General features: G+C 44.7%; 1 protein-coding gene across 1 annotated transcript in view; it reads left to right on the forward strand.

Annotated features, from left to right (window-relative positions):
* Positions 1-17,441, forward strand: part of LOC147663541 (1-phosphatidylinositol 4,5-bisphosphate phosphodiesterase beta-3-like) — a 192,045-nt gene extending 174,604 nt beyond the window's left edge. Inside the window, exons 19-22 of the mRNA XM_086950377.1 lie at positions 3,244-3,333; positions 3,430-3,487; positions 8,072-8,158; positions 16,140-17,441. Coding sequence (XP_086806503.1) covers positions 3,244-3,333; positions 3,430-3,487; positions 8,072-8,158; positions 16,140-16,457 — 553 coding nt within the window. The 3' untranslated portion in view covers positions 16,458-17,441. The remainder of the gene's footprint in view (positions 1-3,243; positions 3,334-3,429; positions 3,488-8,071; positions 8,159-16,139) is intronic.
* The last annotated feature ends 270 nt before the right edge of the window (positions 17,442-17,711 follow it).

Genomic DNA, 17,711 nt, shown 5'->3' on the forward strand with positions numbered 1-17,711 from the left:
TGGGTTTTCGCACACAGTTCCAGTATTCTCTCAGTTTCGTTTGTGATGGCTCTGCGTTGTGGCGCGGAAAAATTCCCAGAAGAAAACTGACGTAGGCGCGCCGGGGTGGGACTTATGTATCCTCGCTGACGTCACGAACGCACACGACGTCAGGGCGGAGACACGTGGTGCCGTCCCCCCGGCGCGCAGGGGTGCTGTTGCAGAAAAGTTTTCTGGATCCAGTCTCACGCCTGGGTATAATTCTACGTTAAGGAATCTGAGGCTACAATCGTCTCTACCAGATACATTGTTACCGAAGGTAAGTAACTCGTACAACAGTGGAAGAAACTTTCATTTTGACAGAGACGATTAGCTACAGATTACTCACCTTTTGAATATTCCCCAGGCACCCGACTGGATCCAATAACATTTTTCATTGTACCTGTGTGCGCAGGAAGGTGGAAGTTATGCACTGACACTACTCCCCTCCGGAAGTGACATGCTAAAAAAGGGGCGTCCCCGCACGCTGACATCGGTTCCTATCTGTCCTCGCACTAGATGCCTATCCAGAGCTTCCCTCGTCTCTCAGGAACTGCTTTTTGTCAGATATTTTTCTCTCACCTTTTAAACAATGGGTGTCACCCCCTAAAATGACAGGGTTCAAGCCCCGTAAGGACTGTCACAGACAGATGTCTTTGGCACATCCCTACCAAATTTGCCTGTGGTTTAAGGGGTCCAGCCACAGCTCCAAGACCTATAGAGCCTACATGTCGATAAACCTGAAGGCCGTCGGAGAACGTGCGGCGAAACACTAAGTCCCCTTCCATAGGGAGATACAGCATCTTGACTGCTCCAAATCCCACTTCAAGTCAAAAGCTCTTCCCGCTCTCATTCACAGTCGACAGAGTCGTCCTCGTGGGCAGGACTTTTTCCTGCTGATAATGCTCAGAGGAGCCCAAGAAAGACAAGAAGCCGTAGCTGTGTTCTGCTCTTTTATCCCATTACCACTTCACCGATGATACTCGTGGGTGGCGCCAACGGAAGCAGGAATGGGACCGAAGTCAGACAATTCTGAAGCTGGTTGCTGCACAACCTTGGTTTCTGAGGCCTTGAGCCATGCTGAGCCTAATCGAAGAGATTCACTGAGCTATGCTCCAGCTCTTCAAAACTCTACTGACTCCCTCTTGTATGCCTTTGTGCCCCACAGAGCTAGGAGGCCTACCACCTGGATTACCGTCGGCAGGTTTGCCCTCCGCCCCAGGTGGACCCTCTGAGCCTCTTCCACCATCTGCTTCAATACCGCTGCCGCCACTTGTACCCATACTCCATTCTAGCCCAGATACGTCGATGCTGATTTACACTTTGCTGCCTAAAGAGATGGCCCTGATTGCCCTGTCTGATGATGACTTGACGTTGGTTCGAATTCGACCCATGTCTAAACCAAATCCGACCGCGATTTCTGCACTCATCTTACCACCAGGCATGCAACAATCGCTACATTCTCTTTTTGCTACAGACTCTGAAAACAATCCTAACCAAGGTGATGAGTTTGCTCAGCTCTGTGCTGATGTCAATTGTTATAAGGACGTGCAAGAGGCTAGTGGGCTGTCCCGCCCCAGAGTCAGCCCTTTTCTCCCTGCCTGGTACAGCCACGGAAGAATATGTTTCGATGCTATGATTCTGCGGAGCATGGCCAAAGTCCTAGACCTTCAGCTCCTAATTATGAAAACCAGCCTCCTGACAGAAGTCCTGCAGCCTGGCCAGACTGCTTCTGAGCCTTTCCTTACTAGGGGTTTGGGCTAAGCCATGTTGTAGTCCCCAGTTAACCAGCAAATTGCCAGATGATATCACCCTCCTCTAGGCGACCCAGCCTCCTTGTCGCAACACCCTTCTCCTAAGAGCCTCGTGGTGCAGGCCTCCACTAACCAGACCAAGCCCAACAATTTTCCTACCAGTCCCCCTAAAGGGATTTTAAGCAAGTGGAGACATTTGGCAAACCCCTCTTCTCTGCACCAGTTTGGCTCCACTGTCCATTAATGCTTCTTGCTTGCTAGGCTGCTACACTTATGCCCTATGAGACTTGGTGGCACAAGTCCTCCACAGTGTTCCTGAAGACCTTCACCCTATTCTGTCACAGGCCATTCAGGATGGTTTTTGATGCAGCCAAGTTCACAATTCGTTGTGGCTTGAACGCCACTGACTCCGTTGGATGGGCTATAGGTTACATTTTCAACTTACAGGGGCTGGCTGGCCTAACAACCGGCAGGAGAGGTAGTACACATATTCATATGTTGGATTTATATTGTGTGGTCTTATCATATATCTTTTTATATAAAGGTTATACTCGTTTTTATAAAACTTGTGTGGAGTCCATTTGTGGTGTTATCATTGGGTTGGTGTGAGCGTGATTGCAAATACTTTACACATTTGCCTTGAAGATAAGCCTGGTGGCTCGTGCCAAGCTACCAAGGGGGTGAGCGGGGCTATCTCAGAAGGTGACCTTTCTTTCCCTGACGTGGAACCGTAGGTCCCTATTTGGCCTAAGGCACCTACCTCAGCCAACCAGGGATCCCGGGTCTAACAGGGTCTAATCAGGAAAAATTTGTATGCGCTTTTCAGTTTAGTTTTTTTGCACTACATTTGGAAACTATCACAAAAGAAACCAATAGATGGCAGAAGTAATCAAAGAATGCACATTAATCACAGTTACAAAACGGCATGTAGATAACTAATTATTGTTAGCTTTTGGCCCTCTGAATCTGCTTGTTTTTGCCCTACAGTTTCTGGTACTTTCATTCATTGATAGCAACTCTGCCTCCTTTTCCCTTTTTCCTTGCACAGGTTCTTCTTACTAAGGGATCCTGCGCTGGGTTGTAAATTTGTCCTACCTCTTGTTGTGTTACGTCTAGTGGAAAAACACCCATATTTGGGATGCATTCCCAGTAGATTTGTGCTTCTGTAACTTTAACCTTGTTTAGCATATTGTGTCTTTTTGGGTCAAATCATGGGAGTGATGTTTGGCTGTGCCTCAATAGTTGTATTTTCTGCATCAAAGTGACATTGTTTGCTACTATAGAGTACTGCACCTCTGATGTTGCAGCTAATGTAGTGGTGTAGCCTTTTGTGGTTAAATTACTACCAGTATTTCAGGGGAGACCAAGGGCTTTGTGTGGAGGTACAAGGTGTTTCAGGTATGGTTGATTCTTCCATAAAAGGTTCAACAGTAAAAAGGCACTGTTTTCTTTCTATCTTCTTCTGTTTTAGAGAGAAAAAAGAGATTCAGAAGATCCTTGACCGCAAGAGACTCAACAGCATCACTGAGGCTAAATCCCGAGATAAGCAGAAGAAGGAAGCGTAAGAGTAATTTCTTGACAACTTTTCTGCATAATCTCTGTGGCTTCGCATAATTTTTGAGTCTCTCCATGCATCTGCTTTTTTTTTTCTTCCCAGGGAACTTTCTGAAATCAATCGGCGGCACATTACGGAGTCGGTGACATCCATCCGGCGGGTGAGCAGCAGACTGGTTCCTTATTGGCCGACATAGCACAGGGTGATGCCACCTAATCCTGGAAGCCCAAAGCACAAGTTCTTTATTAGGACAAATTGAGACCCCAGGACAAGTACATTCAGAGTTGACAGTCTACTGTTTGGAAGCAAGGAAAACCGACTACAATTTAGTTGAACTGTTTTGGTGATTTAATGATTGATTGTGAAGAGCCAGTAGAGAGATTCCACCACTGTGCAGGAATGGATGACAAAAGTAGTAATGATAATAAATATAGCATGTTACAACGCATGCTATTACATCGCATACTTTTCCAACTGGGTCGTTACGACCACGTTGTTAGTATGCAATACCTTTACAGCGCAAGTCATTACATCAACTTGCTGTAGGAGGGGCGCTGGACTTAGGAATAGTATTTATTACTGTTCCTACTCCAGTTTGCGCGACAGCAGGGAAGGTGTTAGATTTCATATCCAATACCTTAGCGGTCCCTACCGCAAGTCATTGTAATGACTTGCGATGTAAAGGTATTGAGTAGTAACAACGTGGTTCCTTGTAACAACCAAGTTGTAATAGCATCGCGTTGTTTTAACAGCATTGTAAACGCCGTTCCCCATGATCACTAGCTATACAGCACACACTAAAAACAGAACTGGCTCTATGTCCTTGAAAAAAAAGGTGTGGTTATTACTCTGTTGTATTTCGTATGTTGAATTGGCCTTCAAACATACAAGGCCCAGGCAGTACTGAGCTAAGTCCCTTTGCAGGGTGGTAAAGACATAGAGTATATGAAAAGCTGATACAAGGTCAGACAACAAAAATGTTTGAGACCAACATTAAGTGGGATTAATCCTTCCTAGAGCCTTATCTGAAATATCAAGAGTTCTTCTGAGACCCTTGTTGAAATGGCCATGCATCAAGTTTCAGTAGAATGGACACTGGCTCAGTAAATAATGAACGCTAAATCACAAACGCTATACATTGCACCACACCTCCTTACCCGTTAAATACAAAGCGTGGTGGAGCTGATAAGAACCAAGTTGATCTCTGGCTTTCCTATATGGCCGGGATGCCCGCCACCCCCTCCCAACACAATCCCCAAGGATGGGAGAAGTCGGACACAGGTTTGAACTTTTGGAAGGCGGGAGGGAGTCACCCTCCCGGCCGTATTTATTAAAATATGAAACAAAATTTAAAACATTAAATAAAAGTTTCATAATTATGTACAATTTTACATTTATTACATTTCGATGAAGACATGATCTTTGGCTAACCTTAACAGATCTCTAATACAAAGGTTTCCTAGCCGAGTCTAACATCCTGCAAATGCATCCATTCTAAATTAAAATTGTACATTAAGGGCCAACGGCAAGGTCTTAACCGGTGTCAGAGCCCTACTACCAAAAACTCTCGCCCTCACGGTGTGAGTGGCGCATGCGCAGAGGACTCTACCCTCGTTGCCAACTGTAACTTCCCTTGTCGTGGTGGGGGCCCCCTTTCCACTCGACGCCATCTTAAAGGTCGTCCGAGTTCACGTGTGAGGTATCTGTAGGAAGGACAGCGTGGTCTCCCCCCATCCCCACACTCTCTATCCGCCGTCGCGGATATCCGGCCCCCGGGAAATTAGTAGGAGGGGCATCTAGCCGCCTCCCCCCTGGGAGGGGCCTATGGCCGTCTCCCCCTAGGCGACCCATCCTTAGTGGGTGCCGCCTCCCCGTGGGAGGGGCCAATGGCCGCCTTCCCCCGGGCGCTCCCATCCATTCTGGGTGGCGCCCCCCTCTAGGGACCTTGAAATTACCGCTCACCGATCATGATCTTACTGCCCGACCAGAATAAATACGACAGTTGTTTACCTACTAAGGAAGGAAAAAATTCTGACATCGCCTCGATGTGTCATCGCATGCTCACTCCTACCAAGAAAAACATTATCCTACAGGCAGAAGTCACATCCTTATCCTAAACATTCCTTTACTTTTCTACAAAGGAAAAAAGGCCTATCTCAGCAAAACTTTATTTAAAACAAACATTGCCATAAGGGGCTGGTGGGTGGGTCAAAATTGCTGCTTGTTCCGTCGAGGGCTCACGAGCAACGAGTGGGTGCAGCCTTCAGAGAACAGGAACAAGAGGACGCTACTTCGGATTTCCGCTCTATTTATTCTTCTGCGGGAGGGCGTGTACCCTCCTCCGGTCCGCCTCCTGGGCGTGGTCTTCGGTGTAGGTGTCTAGGACAACCCCTCTTGGGCGGGAAAAGGCGCGCCCCGGCTACGCCACTTCGGGCATACCAGCCGAGCCACGCCCCCGCCCAAAATGGTTTCCCGGGGGGATCGGGGCACCCAACCATACGTTCGGGGGGACCGAGTGGTCGCCCCATTCCATCAACCTTTCTTCTTGATGTCATTCGCTTACAGCCTTCAAACTAATTTCCAGCAGCATGAATCGACTCCGATATCATGAAAGGTAGTAACATAATAGTAACAGTCGCCCAGGTTTGAAGATTAAATCGTAATAATTTTGGAAAGTAATGCTTCTGCAAACAAAAGCAGCTGGATGAGAACTAGAAGGAGAGAGTTGTGGCACAGCAGCCAGAGGGGGTGACTAAAGGGTGCAGGGCTTATGGCTCGATCCCCGGCACCGGCAGCAGATCAGCTCAGCATCTTGTGACTCTGGACAGTAGCTCACTTAATCTCCCCGATGGCCCCCACTGCCTTGAAACCCTAAGTGGTGATATGTTCGAGCTTTACAAATATGGATTACAATATATACACTTTTCTCTTTGAGGCAGCCATTTTGCAATTGTCTTTTAATTTTACAATCAATTAAAGCACCCTCCCACAATGTAAAAGTGTTACATAATTATCTTTTAATTGGGGAGGGGGTAAGGCAGTGGACAACAACTGTTAGCTTGACTTCCTTATATCTAGCGTGCCTGCATGTGGTTAGTGATGTGGCTGCTTTAGTTAATGTAGGGCTGTGACAGTCACAGTAAGGTTCTTCCAACCCAAGAAATGCATGTTGTATGGACTGGATCATACATGTACTGTTTCAGCTTGTGTTGTAGTTCCTATTTCCCTTATAGGCTCTGGCCATTGGAATAATATACACTAGAGTTTTGGCATAGGACTGAGGTCAGTATGCCTCTATCGAGTACATTAAACTTAATTACTTTGTGTGCCAGCTAACTCAGAGGTCACTAGAAACTCCTTGAAAAACAAGAAGGGAAGGCAACCGCATAAACATGACAACTTTGTTTCCCTTAGAATCAGAACATGTCTCAGAATCGTAGAAACAATAGATAACAGTTTCACTCAGTCAGTCGTGCATGTTTAGTTTCTTCAGAGTTACACAGAAAGAGATAGACAGGCGTTTCAATAAAAGGATTTATTGAACAGTCTTGTTTCTCGTGTAAGAAACGGTCTTGTGCTATTACAATCGCAAGACAGTAACAGTCTTGTGCTGTTAGAATCGCAAGACAGTATGCGAGATATACGTACAGCGTAAGCAGTAAGAAGAAATAATACTGCAATAGCATTGTCTTTTAGCTATGACACATATTCATATACATATACATAAATAACACAGGCTAAAAAGTGGATACTCGTCTGATGCTTCTAAATAGTTCTACCCCAGTGTACCTAACCTAAGTGTAGTACAAGGTAAGAAGTAGGTGCTCTATTCTATAGTATAGTAAGCTATAGTTTTTATGTTGCCAAGAGTCCCTCTAGGTTCTAGTCTGCTCTATACCTTAGAATGAGCGAGGTGAGAATCTCTTTCCGGGTCTCAAACTCACCCCGCAAAGAGAGTCAGAACACTGGAAGCTGGATTCTCTGCAAGCAGGGATGACAGCATCTGGTCAGTGCATCAGGCGGGGACTCGAATTCCTTCCTAACTTGCCCTGGCGGGCCGTATCGAGCTGTGTAGCCAAGCCGTGGTTTGCCATGGTAAGGGAACGTATATTTATACCTAAAAGGTGCTTAGGAATGTTAGCATTGACATAAAGTTGGGCAGAGGAAGACGTCATGAATGAACCCCTAAGGAATAGTATTTCATGCATAATAGATGAGTTCTTGGAGAAATCAATAATCCCAGGCTAGGGAAAGTCCCAATGGCTTACGGGTCTGGTTTCTAAGAAATCGTTGTTACGTTGGGAGGACGGATGTAGGTGACCATGCCTGTATTTGGATAGCATGGCTAATGCCTAAATAAGGACTGGGATTCTACGCCTAAATAAGGGCAATGCGAATTGTGCCTATATAAGGACATGATTCAGGAAAACCTATTTAGGGACATCTAAATCGAAACACAACAAGCTCATAAGTAACAGAGGGTGCCCTATGCACAAAGGGTAGATGCGAACTAGTATATTGAAACAGCTTGGCTCTTACAGATTTTCTAGTTTAAAGAAGTTTGCAAAAAAACTGCCAAAACAGTCAGTGGACAGGACAGCACTCCTTGCTCCTGAGAAGAAAAATGACAGTGAGTGGGTTGTCAAAAATGTACGTCGTCATTCTTCAAAAGAGCATGTGTGTGTGTTGCTTCTGATCGTTAAATGGCATATGCGCATTCTCATTGGATTTTTTTTATTGACAGTTGGATGAGGCTCAGCAGTTGCGCCGGGATAAACTCATCAACAGCCAAAAGGAAATTGAATTGCGGATCAAGGAGGAAGAATTAAGGGTAAGTGAAGGGCAGACAAATGTTGAAGGTCATGTGGTCAACCCTCCATCAAACACTCTTAAGCTGTCAACGAGAATGTGTGTTGTAGTGTGCATGATTCTGAGCAGGGTGTGGTGAAAGTAATGTTAGTTGAATGTTTCATGGAAAGAATAAGGAAGTTCTAGAAGAAGAAAAAGAAAGAAAGAAGTAGGTGCCACAAGTGGAATGTTTTGACCTGTAAAAGAAGAATTAACGATGCCCAGAAATGTCAGTTGTGCAGAGGGGATCAGGTGAGTCCAATAAAGTGAGAGGCTAGTGTGGATGGTGCATTAGGGTGTTGAGAAAGAGTATGTCTAAATACAGGTTGAAAAAGTAATTTTGGTGGCCGCGAATCAAAGTTGGGTAGGTTGATGAGGAATGTTTCAAGTAGCGCTGGTCAGATGAGATTATTAGGTGTTACAACACCGTTGGTTTGCATGGAGCTGCCAGGCGTGCCTTGGGAGACAGTAGCTTTGGACAAATCTCATCAGTACTGTGGATGGGAGGCACAGGTATGTTGTCCTGGCCAGAGATCTGCATCATGGAGAGTTCATGGAAATGGGAAATAGTGTAAGATTTCATGGAAGTGGGGGTTCAAGGGTGATGGCGATCTACTGTGCCGATGAAGGCAGTAGTGTGCAGTTTACTTTAAGAGTATTTAGCAGAAATGGATTTGAACCAGACCAGTGGGGTCGGACTCATAAATGCTTATTAAAGGTATTGAAAGCAGCAGTGGACGTTGAAGAAGACCAGGGAGAGAAAATATAGATTGGCGCGTCATGGGTGAGCCATCTATTGAGTTTCTAGGTTGGATAGAAGCCTAACTCCAGGGAAATCCCAGGATGGATTAAGAGGGTAAAGATACTAAAGTATTATGGGGTCTTCCTAGGACAAGTGAAGTCAAGGTAGTAGCCCAAGAAAGTAATAGACGGAAGGCAGTGAAATGGTGAAAGTTGCGCATAGGCTATGGATCATGTTGCCAGAAGCAATGAGAAAAAGATGCCCCTTATGTTCAGACCCACAAAAAGTGAAGGGATGTTGAGTGAAGTTGTGAGGAAGAAGACAATGCAGTGTCTAACCATTATTGTGGTTCATGAAAATACTTAATTTAGTGAGGAGGAAAATGGGGTGCAGTTAATGGGCATGAAAAATAGGGTATGTTTAAATGTGAGGCAGAGGAAATCTCACAATTATCTGGAGAATGTTTGGTATAAAGCTTTGCAGAGGGGAGCTGTGAGCATGCTGGTTCCAGCACCAGCGCCCTACATCTGTGCTTCTCTCCCGTGCTCACCATTACTAAAATGTTGGTGCTACACCTGGAGAGTGACTGGTCACCGCCCTCAGGGTGGGATTAGAAGTGCTCGCCCTTAATAACGGAGCTGGGTGCTGTCAGAAGACTGTGTATAGTTCGTTAGAGAAACACTTTCATCATCAGTGTATATATTCCTGGTGTGTTCTCATTGTCACACAGTATATCGTGCACTTGTGTTCTCTCAGTACACACTGTTTCAATCACTGGAGTAGTGTCCCTAGAAATGAATCATTATTTGCACAGTGAAGACGTCTCAGAGTGAGACAATCCGGTCAGCTTCCGACGCACTCTCATTACACCATAATTAGTATCCTCTCGTAGAGTCTGTGTTTAGAATACTCACTAGTGCACTGTCAGTGTATTAAACACTGAAGCGATGTCACTTTAAAAGGCAGCATAAACTTGAGGGAACCATAAATATAGTATGTGCACTCTACAGAAGCAGGTTGCGTGCGGTGCTACAGTGTCTAGTTTTAGGGCCAGATGTACTACCACTCCCTTTTGCGAGTTGCAAAGGGAAATGTACTAATGTGTTTCAGACTCATTTTGCGATTCCCAATAGGGTCGCAAATGACCTACCTCATCAAAATACGTTGAGGCAGATTGCAATTTGCGACCCATTGGGAATGGGCAATAACACAGGGATGGTGTTCTGCTGGGGACAACAGACCACCATGTCTGTATTTGCTTTTTAAATACAGCAGTTTTTTCAAAGCATACCTTTTCCCTAAAGAAAAAACGGAATGCATTTAAAAAATAAAAATGAAACGTTTCAGAGCAGGCAGTAGTTTGTGGGACCTCTGCCTGCTCCTAAACATTTTAGCTGCCAATCACAAAGGGGAAGGGTCCACTGGAGGCCCCTTCTCCTGTGCCACTGGCTTACCATCCGTTTGAAAATGGTGGTAAATGCAAATGTTTTGCAACCGCATTTGCGGTCGCAAAACAATCTCACACCCCCTGCAACCTCCTAATAGGAAGGGACGCCCTTAGTGCACCCCTACCTAATAGCAACTCGCAAACCCTGTCTTGCGAGTTGGTAATAGGTTACTGACTCGCAAAATAGGTCGCCTCCTATGCATTACTCTTTTTTGTTTACAGAGTGTCATGCACTTGTTTACAGAGAGGGCATTGGTTTACAGAGTGTCTATTAGCCTTAGTGTCCTAAAATTGTTCTACAGTGCTGCATGCCCTATTGCATACGCCGCACATAGAGCACTTGGTCTCACCCTTGGCTTCTCCACTTGTGGTGGCCTCTGGCCCCTCTTGCCACTCTCCTCCGGTTCCTATGTATGGCCACAAGCGCAATAACAACCCAACCACTGGGCTTTCAGCCACTTTACTAATCCCCCTCCGTAATATGGACTTAATATAACTTATCGAGGGGCCATTAGAGTGCTTTCAGGTTTCTACTGATCCCCTAATTGGTTCCATCTTTCACAATGCTCTTCATCCATAGAGGCATGCTAATGAGTAACTCCCCTCTTTAATTTGGTCCATCCGTGCTTAGTACATGTTGCTTATACTACCACACATGTATGTTTGTTCTTTTTTTACTGTTCGCAAGATCCCAAGTTTTACATACCGTTTGCTGTTTGTCGTGAGCTAGGGAAGGCGGGTCTCACCAGCTGTTGTCTCCTCACTTGCAGTTTTTTATAGTGGGTGGGTTGGGTGGTGATGGTAGGGGGCTGAGGGTGTGTGGGAATATGGGCTATTTACTCCCCCTATTCATTTATTTTGTATTCTTACCTGTAGGTATATTTCTAGACCACGCTTAACCATTTGCTACGATGCTTGTAACTCTTTGTACTTGCCTTTTCTTGCAGCTCCTCTTCCAGACACTCTTCCCAACCAATAGCTTTAGCTCAGAGACCTGCTTTCATTTCACAGTGTGTTAATCCTAAATATCCATAGATGGTGCTTTAATAAGCATTATCTTCTATGCATTAATTTCACAGATTACACCTGCGGACTACACAATTTCGGGGTGGGCCCATACTTGGTCATTTCTCCTCATCTCGCTGCCAGCTCATTCAGCAGACTATTTCCCTCTTCTAAATAGTCATAGTCGCACCTCCTTGTCATGAGTAATTCCCCGCTGGATAGTAACTTAAAATGTGTGCCTTTAAACGTCAAAAGACTTAATCCCTCAATCAAATAAAAAAGATAGCTACCTATTTAAATTGAAACCTGATGTAATCCTATTACAAGAAACAAATCTACCCATGGGGGTCTTGCAGGTTTTGGGAAGAGTTGGATTGCAGACATCCTCTGCTCTTCAATGGAAAGTAGGAAGGATGGGATTGCCACCTTGATCTCTAAGAATAATTCAGGCCTGGACACTGTGTCACACATGACGGATGACAACTGAAGATGGGTTCTGTTAAAACTCGCCAACAAATCCTGCCATTTTCACGTTCTCAATGTATGTGGTAAGAATTCTGACAATCCGGATTTATGGGACTCCTTGTCCCTTCCCCTGAGCCAAATACCAAGCGATGACATCATTATCTTGGGCGGTGACTTCAATATTCCCTTAGATGTAACCGTTGACAGGCAGTCCAAGTCCCCCCTTCAACCTTCTAGGTCTCACAGGTCATTACACAAACTATGGGCTAGTTTCCGTCTTCTTGACTCTTGGAGACTTCAACACCTGAACACTAGAGACTACACCTTTTTTTCCATTCCCCACTAATCTTACTCCAGAAAAGACTATTTATTGATCTCCAAACCCCATATCCACCTAATCGATCAGACAGACATACTGATGATGCTAATCTCCGACCACTCTGCTATAACCCTCTCCCTCATCTGCATGAATGTGAATACCTCGGGTAAGATTTAGAGATTCAATGACAAATTAATCAAGGACACTGCCTCCAGGGAGGTTAATGAAAAACCCATACTAAACTATTTGGAAGACAATCCAATTGCCGAGACCGCCTCTTCCACTCATTGGGACGTACTGAAGGCCACTGTTAGAGGTGCCCCCATAAACATTCAATCCAAAATTAATAAGGATCATAATAAAGACCTGATGGACTTAGAAAAAGACATTAAATCACTGAGGACTGCCTACATTTCCCATATGAACTCCCAAACCCTCTCCACCCTCACCAACAAAAAATATGAATACAACCGAATCCTGAGTTAGAGAGTGGGAGTATGGGTCAGCAACTATAATAGCCTAAATCTCTGTGAGGCGAATAAAGCTGGAAAAATCCTAGCCTCCTACTTAAAACACAAACAGAACCACAAATTAATTAATTTCCTCAAAGACAAATCAAATGACACCCACACTAGACCCCAAAAATATTAGAAATTCTCAAACATTTTTACCAATCCTTATATAAATGATTCTGATATCTCTCCATCATCCTGTGCAGCCTACCTTAGAGACATTCCCCTTCTGAACATCTCTGATCAAGAGAAGCTGGTTCTTAGCACAGCAATCTCGATTAAAGAGCTTGACTCTGCAATACGCTCTTTAAAAACCATATACAGCCCCTGACTCAGCTTCTTTTTCCAAAACACTCGCTCATCCACTCAAACCAACTCTTTTGGCCCTCTACCAACAAATTGCTGACTGTGGAGCCATCTCTTGCACTACTATTGAAGCCACTATAGTTGTAATCCCAAAAGACGGTAAAGACCTGACGCAGGTAAATAATTATAGACTAATTTCCCTAATTAACCTGCATGCAAAGATCTACTCTAGGATCCTTTGTAAAAGACTCAAACCTCTCCTCCCTTGACTGATTTATCACTCTCAGTTTGGCTTAATAAAGAATAGGTTATCAAATTACAATACCCGACTCCTATGTCACATCGTTGAAAGGGCCAAGAAGTCTCCTACCGAAACAATAGCGTTTACTCTCGATACTGAATAAGCCTTAGATAGGGTCTCCTGGACATTCCTCCTTATTGAAATTTAACTTAGGGAAATCTCTCACTAAAATGGTCATGGCTCTCTATAGCGGCCTGTTGGCTAAAGTGAGATCTAGGGGCCTACTCTCTTCGGTGTTCAATCTAGAAAGAGGTACGAGACAGGGCTGCCTCTGTTCCCGCAACCGTATTTATCCCTAAGACTAGAACCCTTACTTCACAAAATCAGAACTAACCTCCACATTCATGGTGTTTCCTTTAACACCTTGGCTGCTGGCAGTTTTCCCGTCCTGTGCTGGAAATTGCCATTTTGCTGGTTTCATGACGAGCTCAGCTCGTCATCAGCACAGTTCAACTGTGCATCATGACGAGCTGAGCTCGTCATCAGCATCGAAAGGGTTAACAACTCCAAAGTGAAATTCGCCTCCTGCGCTGACAATATTTTAATAATGACCAAAAAGGCTTCACATTCTATTCCCGCCTTACTACAGACCATAGAAGTGTATGCCTGAGTTTCAAATTATAAATTTAATAAAGAAAAATCTGAAATTCTTGCTCTGAATAGCCTCTGCTCCAGCACCCTCTTCGAGAATACAAGTCTATCCTGACAACCAAGGTATATTAAATACTTGGGTCTGGGGTTCAACTCTGACATATCCCTACACCATAACGAGGCACTAACATAATGGGATCGTATAGAGACCGTCAAAATGATGATCACCCCTATCATCCATTACCTTGCGACTATGGTACCATTAGCTTTATTGGATGAATTCCACCAAAAGATTGATAGATTACTAAATAAGGTCTGACAAAATAAACGCCCTAGAATCTCTGTAGCCTACCTGTTCATCTTGGGGTTGTTAACCTGGTGGACTTCAAAGACTAATCAACTGCTTTCCTTGCAAGGCAGGGTTCCCTCTGGTTCTCCCAATTTCCGGATTATTCCCAACTTGGTTATTAATTGAAAGAGAACTACTAGGCAAGCTCCTCCCTATCTCCCTACTAACCATCACTCCAAATCCCCTGCTCTGGAAAACTTATTTTTAACACAAAAAAAGAGCCCTCTGAAAATTTGCACACTCCTTGAGATACCGATCTCCAAATCTAACACAATCTCCCTATGGAATAATCCTAAAATTAGAATCCAAGGGGCATCAGTCTCTTGGGCCAGACTGGGCCTCTAAGGGCATTCATTTCTTGGAAGATCTTGGATCTCCACACTCCCCACTCCTTTTTAGGGATTTACGAACTCACTTCAACTTACTGGACTTAGATCTAAATGACTTCCTTAAACTTAGTCTGTCTATCCAAACTCAATCGCCCATCTAATGAGCCCTCTCGTCCCAAATACATCCTGACTTTTAATAAGTCTGGTCACCAAGCCTCCAAATGTGACCATCTCCTAGAACCGAAATCAACTAACCTGTCCTCTGGACTTCGGGCAAAATGGAAACCCTCTGAGTCTGTCACTCCCGAAACCTGGCACCTAATATAGAAGTTAGATGTCTCTTACAAAATGTCCTCTTCCCTCTCCCAGACAAAATGTTGGCTACTACACAGACTTACTGGACTCCTGCCCTACTCCACATGATCTCCCTCAGGAATAACCCATTTTGCTGGAATTGTAACAATCTGACAGGTGACCTTCACCACCTTCTCTTTTGCTGCAGTGCGGTATCTCCATTTTAGCATTCTTTATTCAATTTCATACACACCCTATGTGGGGTCCAGCTAGAAAAGAATTTCCTATCCCTAATCAAAGGATTCCTTGACCCAAAAATCAAGTCCCATGCTATAGCCTCCTGATCAATATCCTTCTAACCGCTGCCTGTAACACAGTACTCGCGAACTGGAAAAACACAGCAGCCACCTCTTTTGGCTTCTGGTTAAACTGGGTCTCCTTCCTGATAGGTGTGGACAGCGCACCCCTCCGAAGCCCCCCCATGCATAGTGCGTAAAACCTCTGTCTGGAAATCCCTTGACAATTACTTTGCTGCCACCAAACCCCCTTGAATCCCTAATGTGAGAGTCGTCCATTCTATACCTTAACTGTCTGCAATTGCCCTGAAAAAGCAAGCTATGCGCTCCTCAATTCTGGCTAACTCCAACTCTCTGATCTCTGCTCAATGCTCTGTCTAGCTGACTTGCAATGAAATATATTCTGCAATATATCTGCAAATAGGTACTTTGTACTCTGAGTTGCTCTTCTCTATATATCTTACCTAACTCAACCACTTACTGGTCTTGTTTTTCTTTGCCCTTTTATCTCCCTACTTCATTATCTGCAAATCTAGAGAGTGTTGTATTTTATACTGTTCTAATTTGATGCGACCTGCCTTGGTTTTGATATGATTTTGATAATTCTGCACCAGCCTAACATCCCGGCTCCTCTGTACCAGTCCTTGGCTCTTCATGTGCATCTTTTGTATTGTTTTACTGTTTCTTCTTCCCTTTCTCATTTGTTTTTGAAAATGTTTTATTACATTCTCTGAAATAAAAAAGAAAAATATAGGACTGGTACATGCTACAACCCTTTTTAGCCGTTACAAACGGGTCGATTTCCTGTTTGCGACTGCTAAAAACGGTTTTACATCTAGCCCTTGGAGTGTTAGCCACTGGCACCCTGTCAGCAGAACAGGGTACACTCACTGAGACTTGTAGAACTAATAGCAGAACATGAGACAAAGGACTCGTTTTTGGTTGAGAAGCTGTGCTGTACCTGTGTTTATTCTAACCATTTCTTAATTTCTTCACACCCCCCTGCAGCTACGGGAGCAGCTTGACAGGGTCTACGCAGCAGAAACCAGCCAACTACAACAAGAGATCCGGCGCTACCTGCAGGACGAGCTTGACGGGAAGCTAGACAGCTCCAGCATGGGCGACAGCCTCAACGGGCATACGCCCCCTCCGCGTGGCACCGACAGCCCTCTCCCCCATGGGCCCCCCTCGGCCCAGAGCACGCCATCTTCAATCGCCAGAAGCCTTTCGAACTGGCGGAGTGACCACAGTCTTGACGTCAGCACTCCGTCACTGACAGACGCTGTCGGGCCGCTTAACCACAGTGACGAGACCACGTTGCTGTGACCTTACGCAAGTGTGTTGCCCCTGAACTTGGGGCACACTGGCCACCCTGCGTCTCACTACAGGACTGTGATGCAATTGAGGATGGCCTGAAATCACCAGAACTGTAATGACACTTTTATAGGGGAGGGAGGGGCAACACCGCCACCACCCAATCCCCCTAAATCCATGAACTCTGATATGCTTTCTCAGACAAAGGCGTTGAGCCACTGTTATCCCACCGCCAGAGGTGGGGAGACAAGGGCGTTCAGACAAGTGCATTAGGGAAAAGGGGGAACAGTGGCTCCTTCCAACAACATATCTAAACAAGTGCATCTACATTCAACCAGCCCTTGAAAAAAACACCCATAAGTGGGCCTGTTTGTATGAGTAAAGTGTACATGTACGTATGTGCATATCTGTTAGAAAGCAGATGTTAGGTACTCTGATTCTATGTTGGGAGGGGACATGTATGTATTTTGATTAGACAACTGGTACTATGGGCGCCATTTGTCCTCTACTTTTATTTTTTTAAGTTGAAAACCACTGATTTTTTAAAGATGCTCGACCCGATTTTTATCTTTTTTATTTAAAATATTTCCAATGGAGACTGTTTTTTATCTACTGTACAAACTCAAACATTTTATCCGCTAAAATCTCCATTAATTTCCCCCATTTTTAACCCCTTCTAGATTTGACATCACCGACGGTTTCATATGTTAGGGGGTAAGGTAGGTTAATAACATTCCCACCTTCTTTTCAGGACCAAGGTACTTTTGTAAGATACTCATGTTATTTCCACAACGGAAGCTCCCTCACTTCCACTGTCCTAAACTTTGCTGTACATAATGGACATGAATAGTGGTGAGCCTGGGACGGGGGTGGGGGACTGAAAGGGAAACACAGCTTCTATTCTTGGATGTATGTAATTTTATACAAACAATTCATATCATGTTTTTTATAATCTATACAGGCAATAAATTTGGAGGTGGAAGCCCTGTGATATTAGCGATTTGTCTTGTCTCCTGTTTCAGAAGCTTTCCCTGTCCCTTCCCATTTCGACATATATGTGAGTTCTGTCTCTCTTCCAGGTTTGTCTCATCCGGACATCAATCGAGATTCTTTCTGTGGGCCTTGTCTGTTGAACTGGCCATTTCTCTGTAAGCAGCATCCAGAATAGCGTGTCCAGCTAAAGACGACACATTGACAGTAATGTGCTCCGATCTGGAGGCCTTGTCAAAGTAGTTTAATGTAGGCACATCATCAGGAGAAATGCCC

The sequence above is a fragment of the Lissotriton vulgaris genome, unplaced genomic scaffold, assembly GCF_964263255.1.
Source record: "Lissotriton vulgaris unplaced genomic scaffold, aLisVul1.2 SCAFFOLD_958, whole genome shotgun sequence".
NCBI classification, from domain to species: domain Eukaryota; kingdom Metazoa; phylum Chordata; class Amphibia; order Caudata; family Salamandridae; genus Lissotriton; species Lissotriton vulgaris.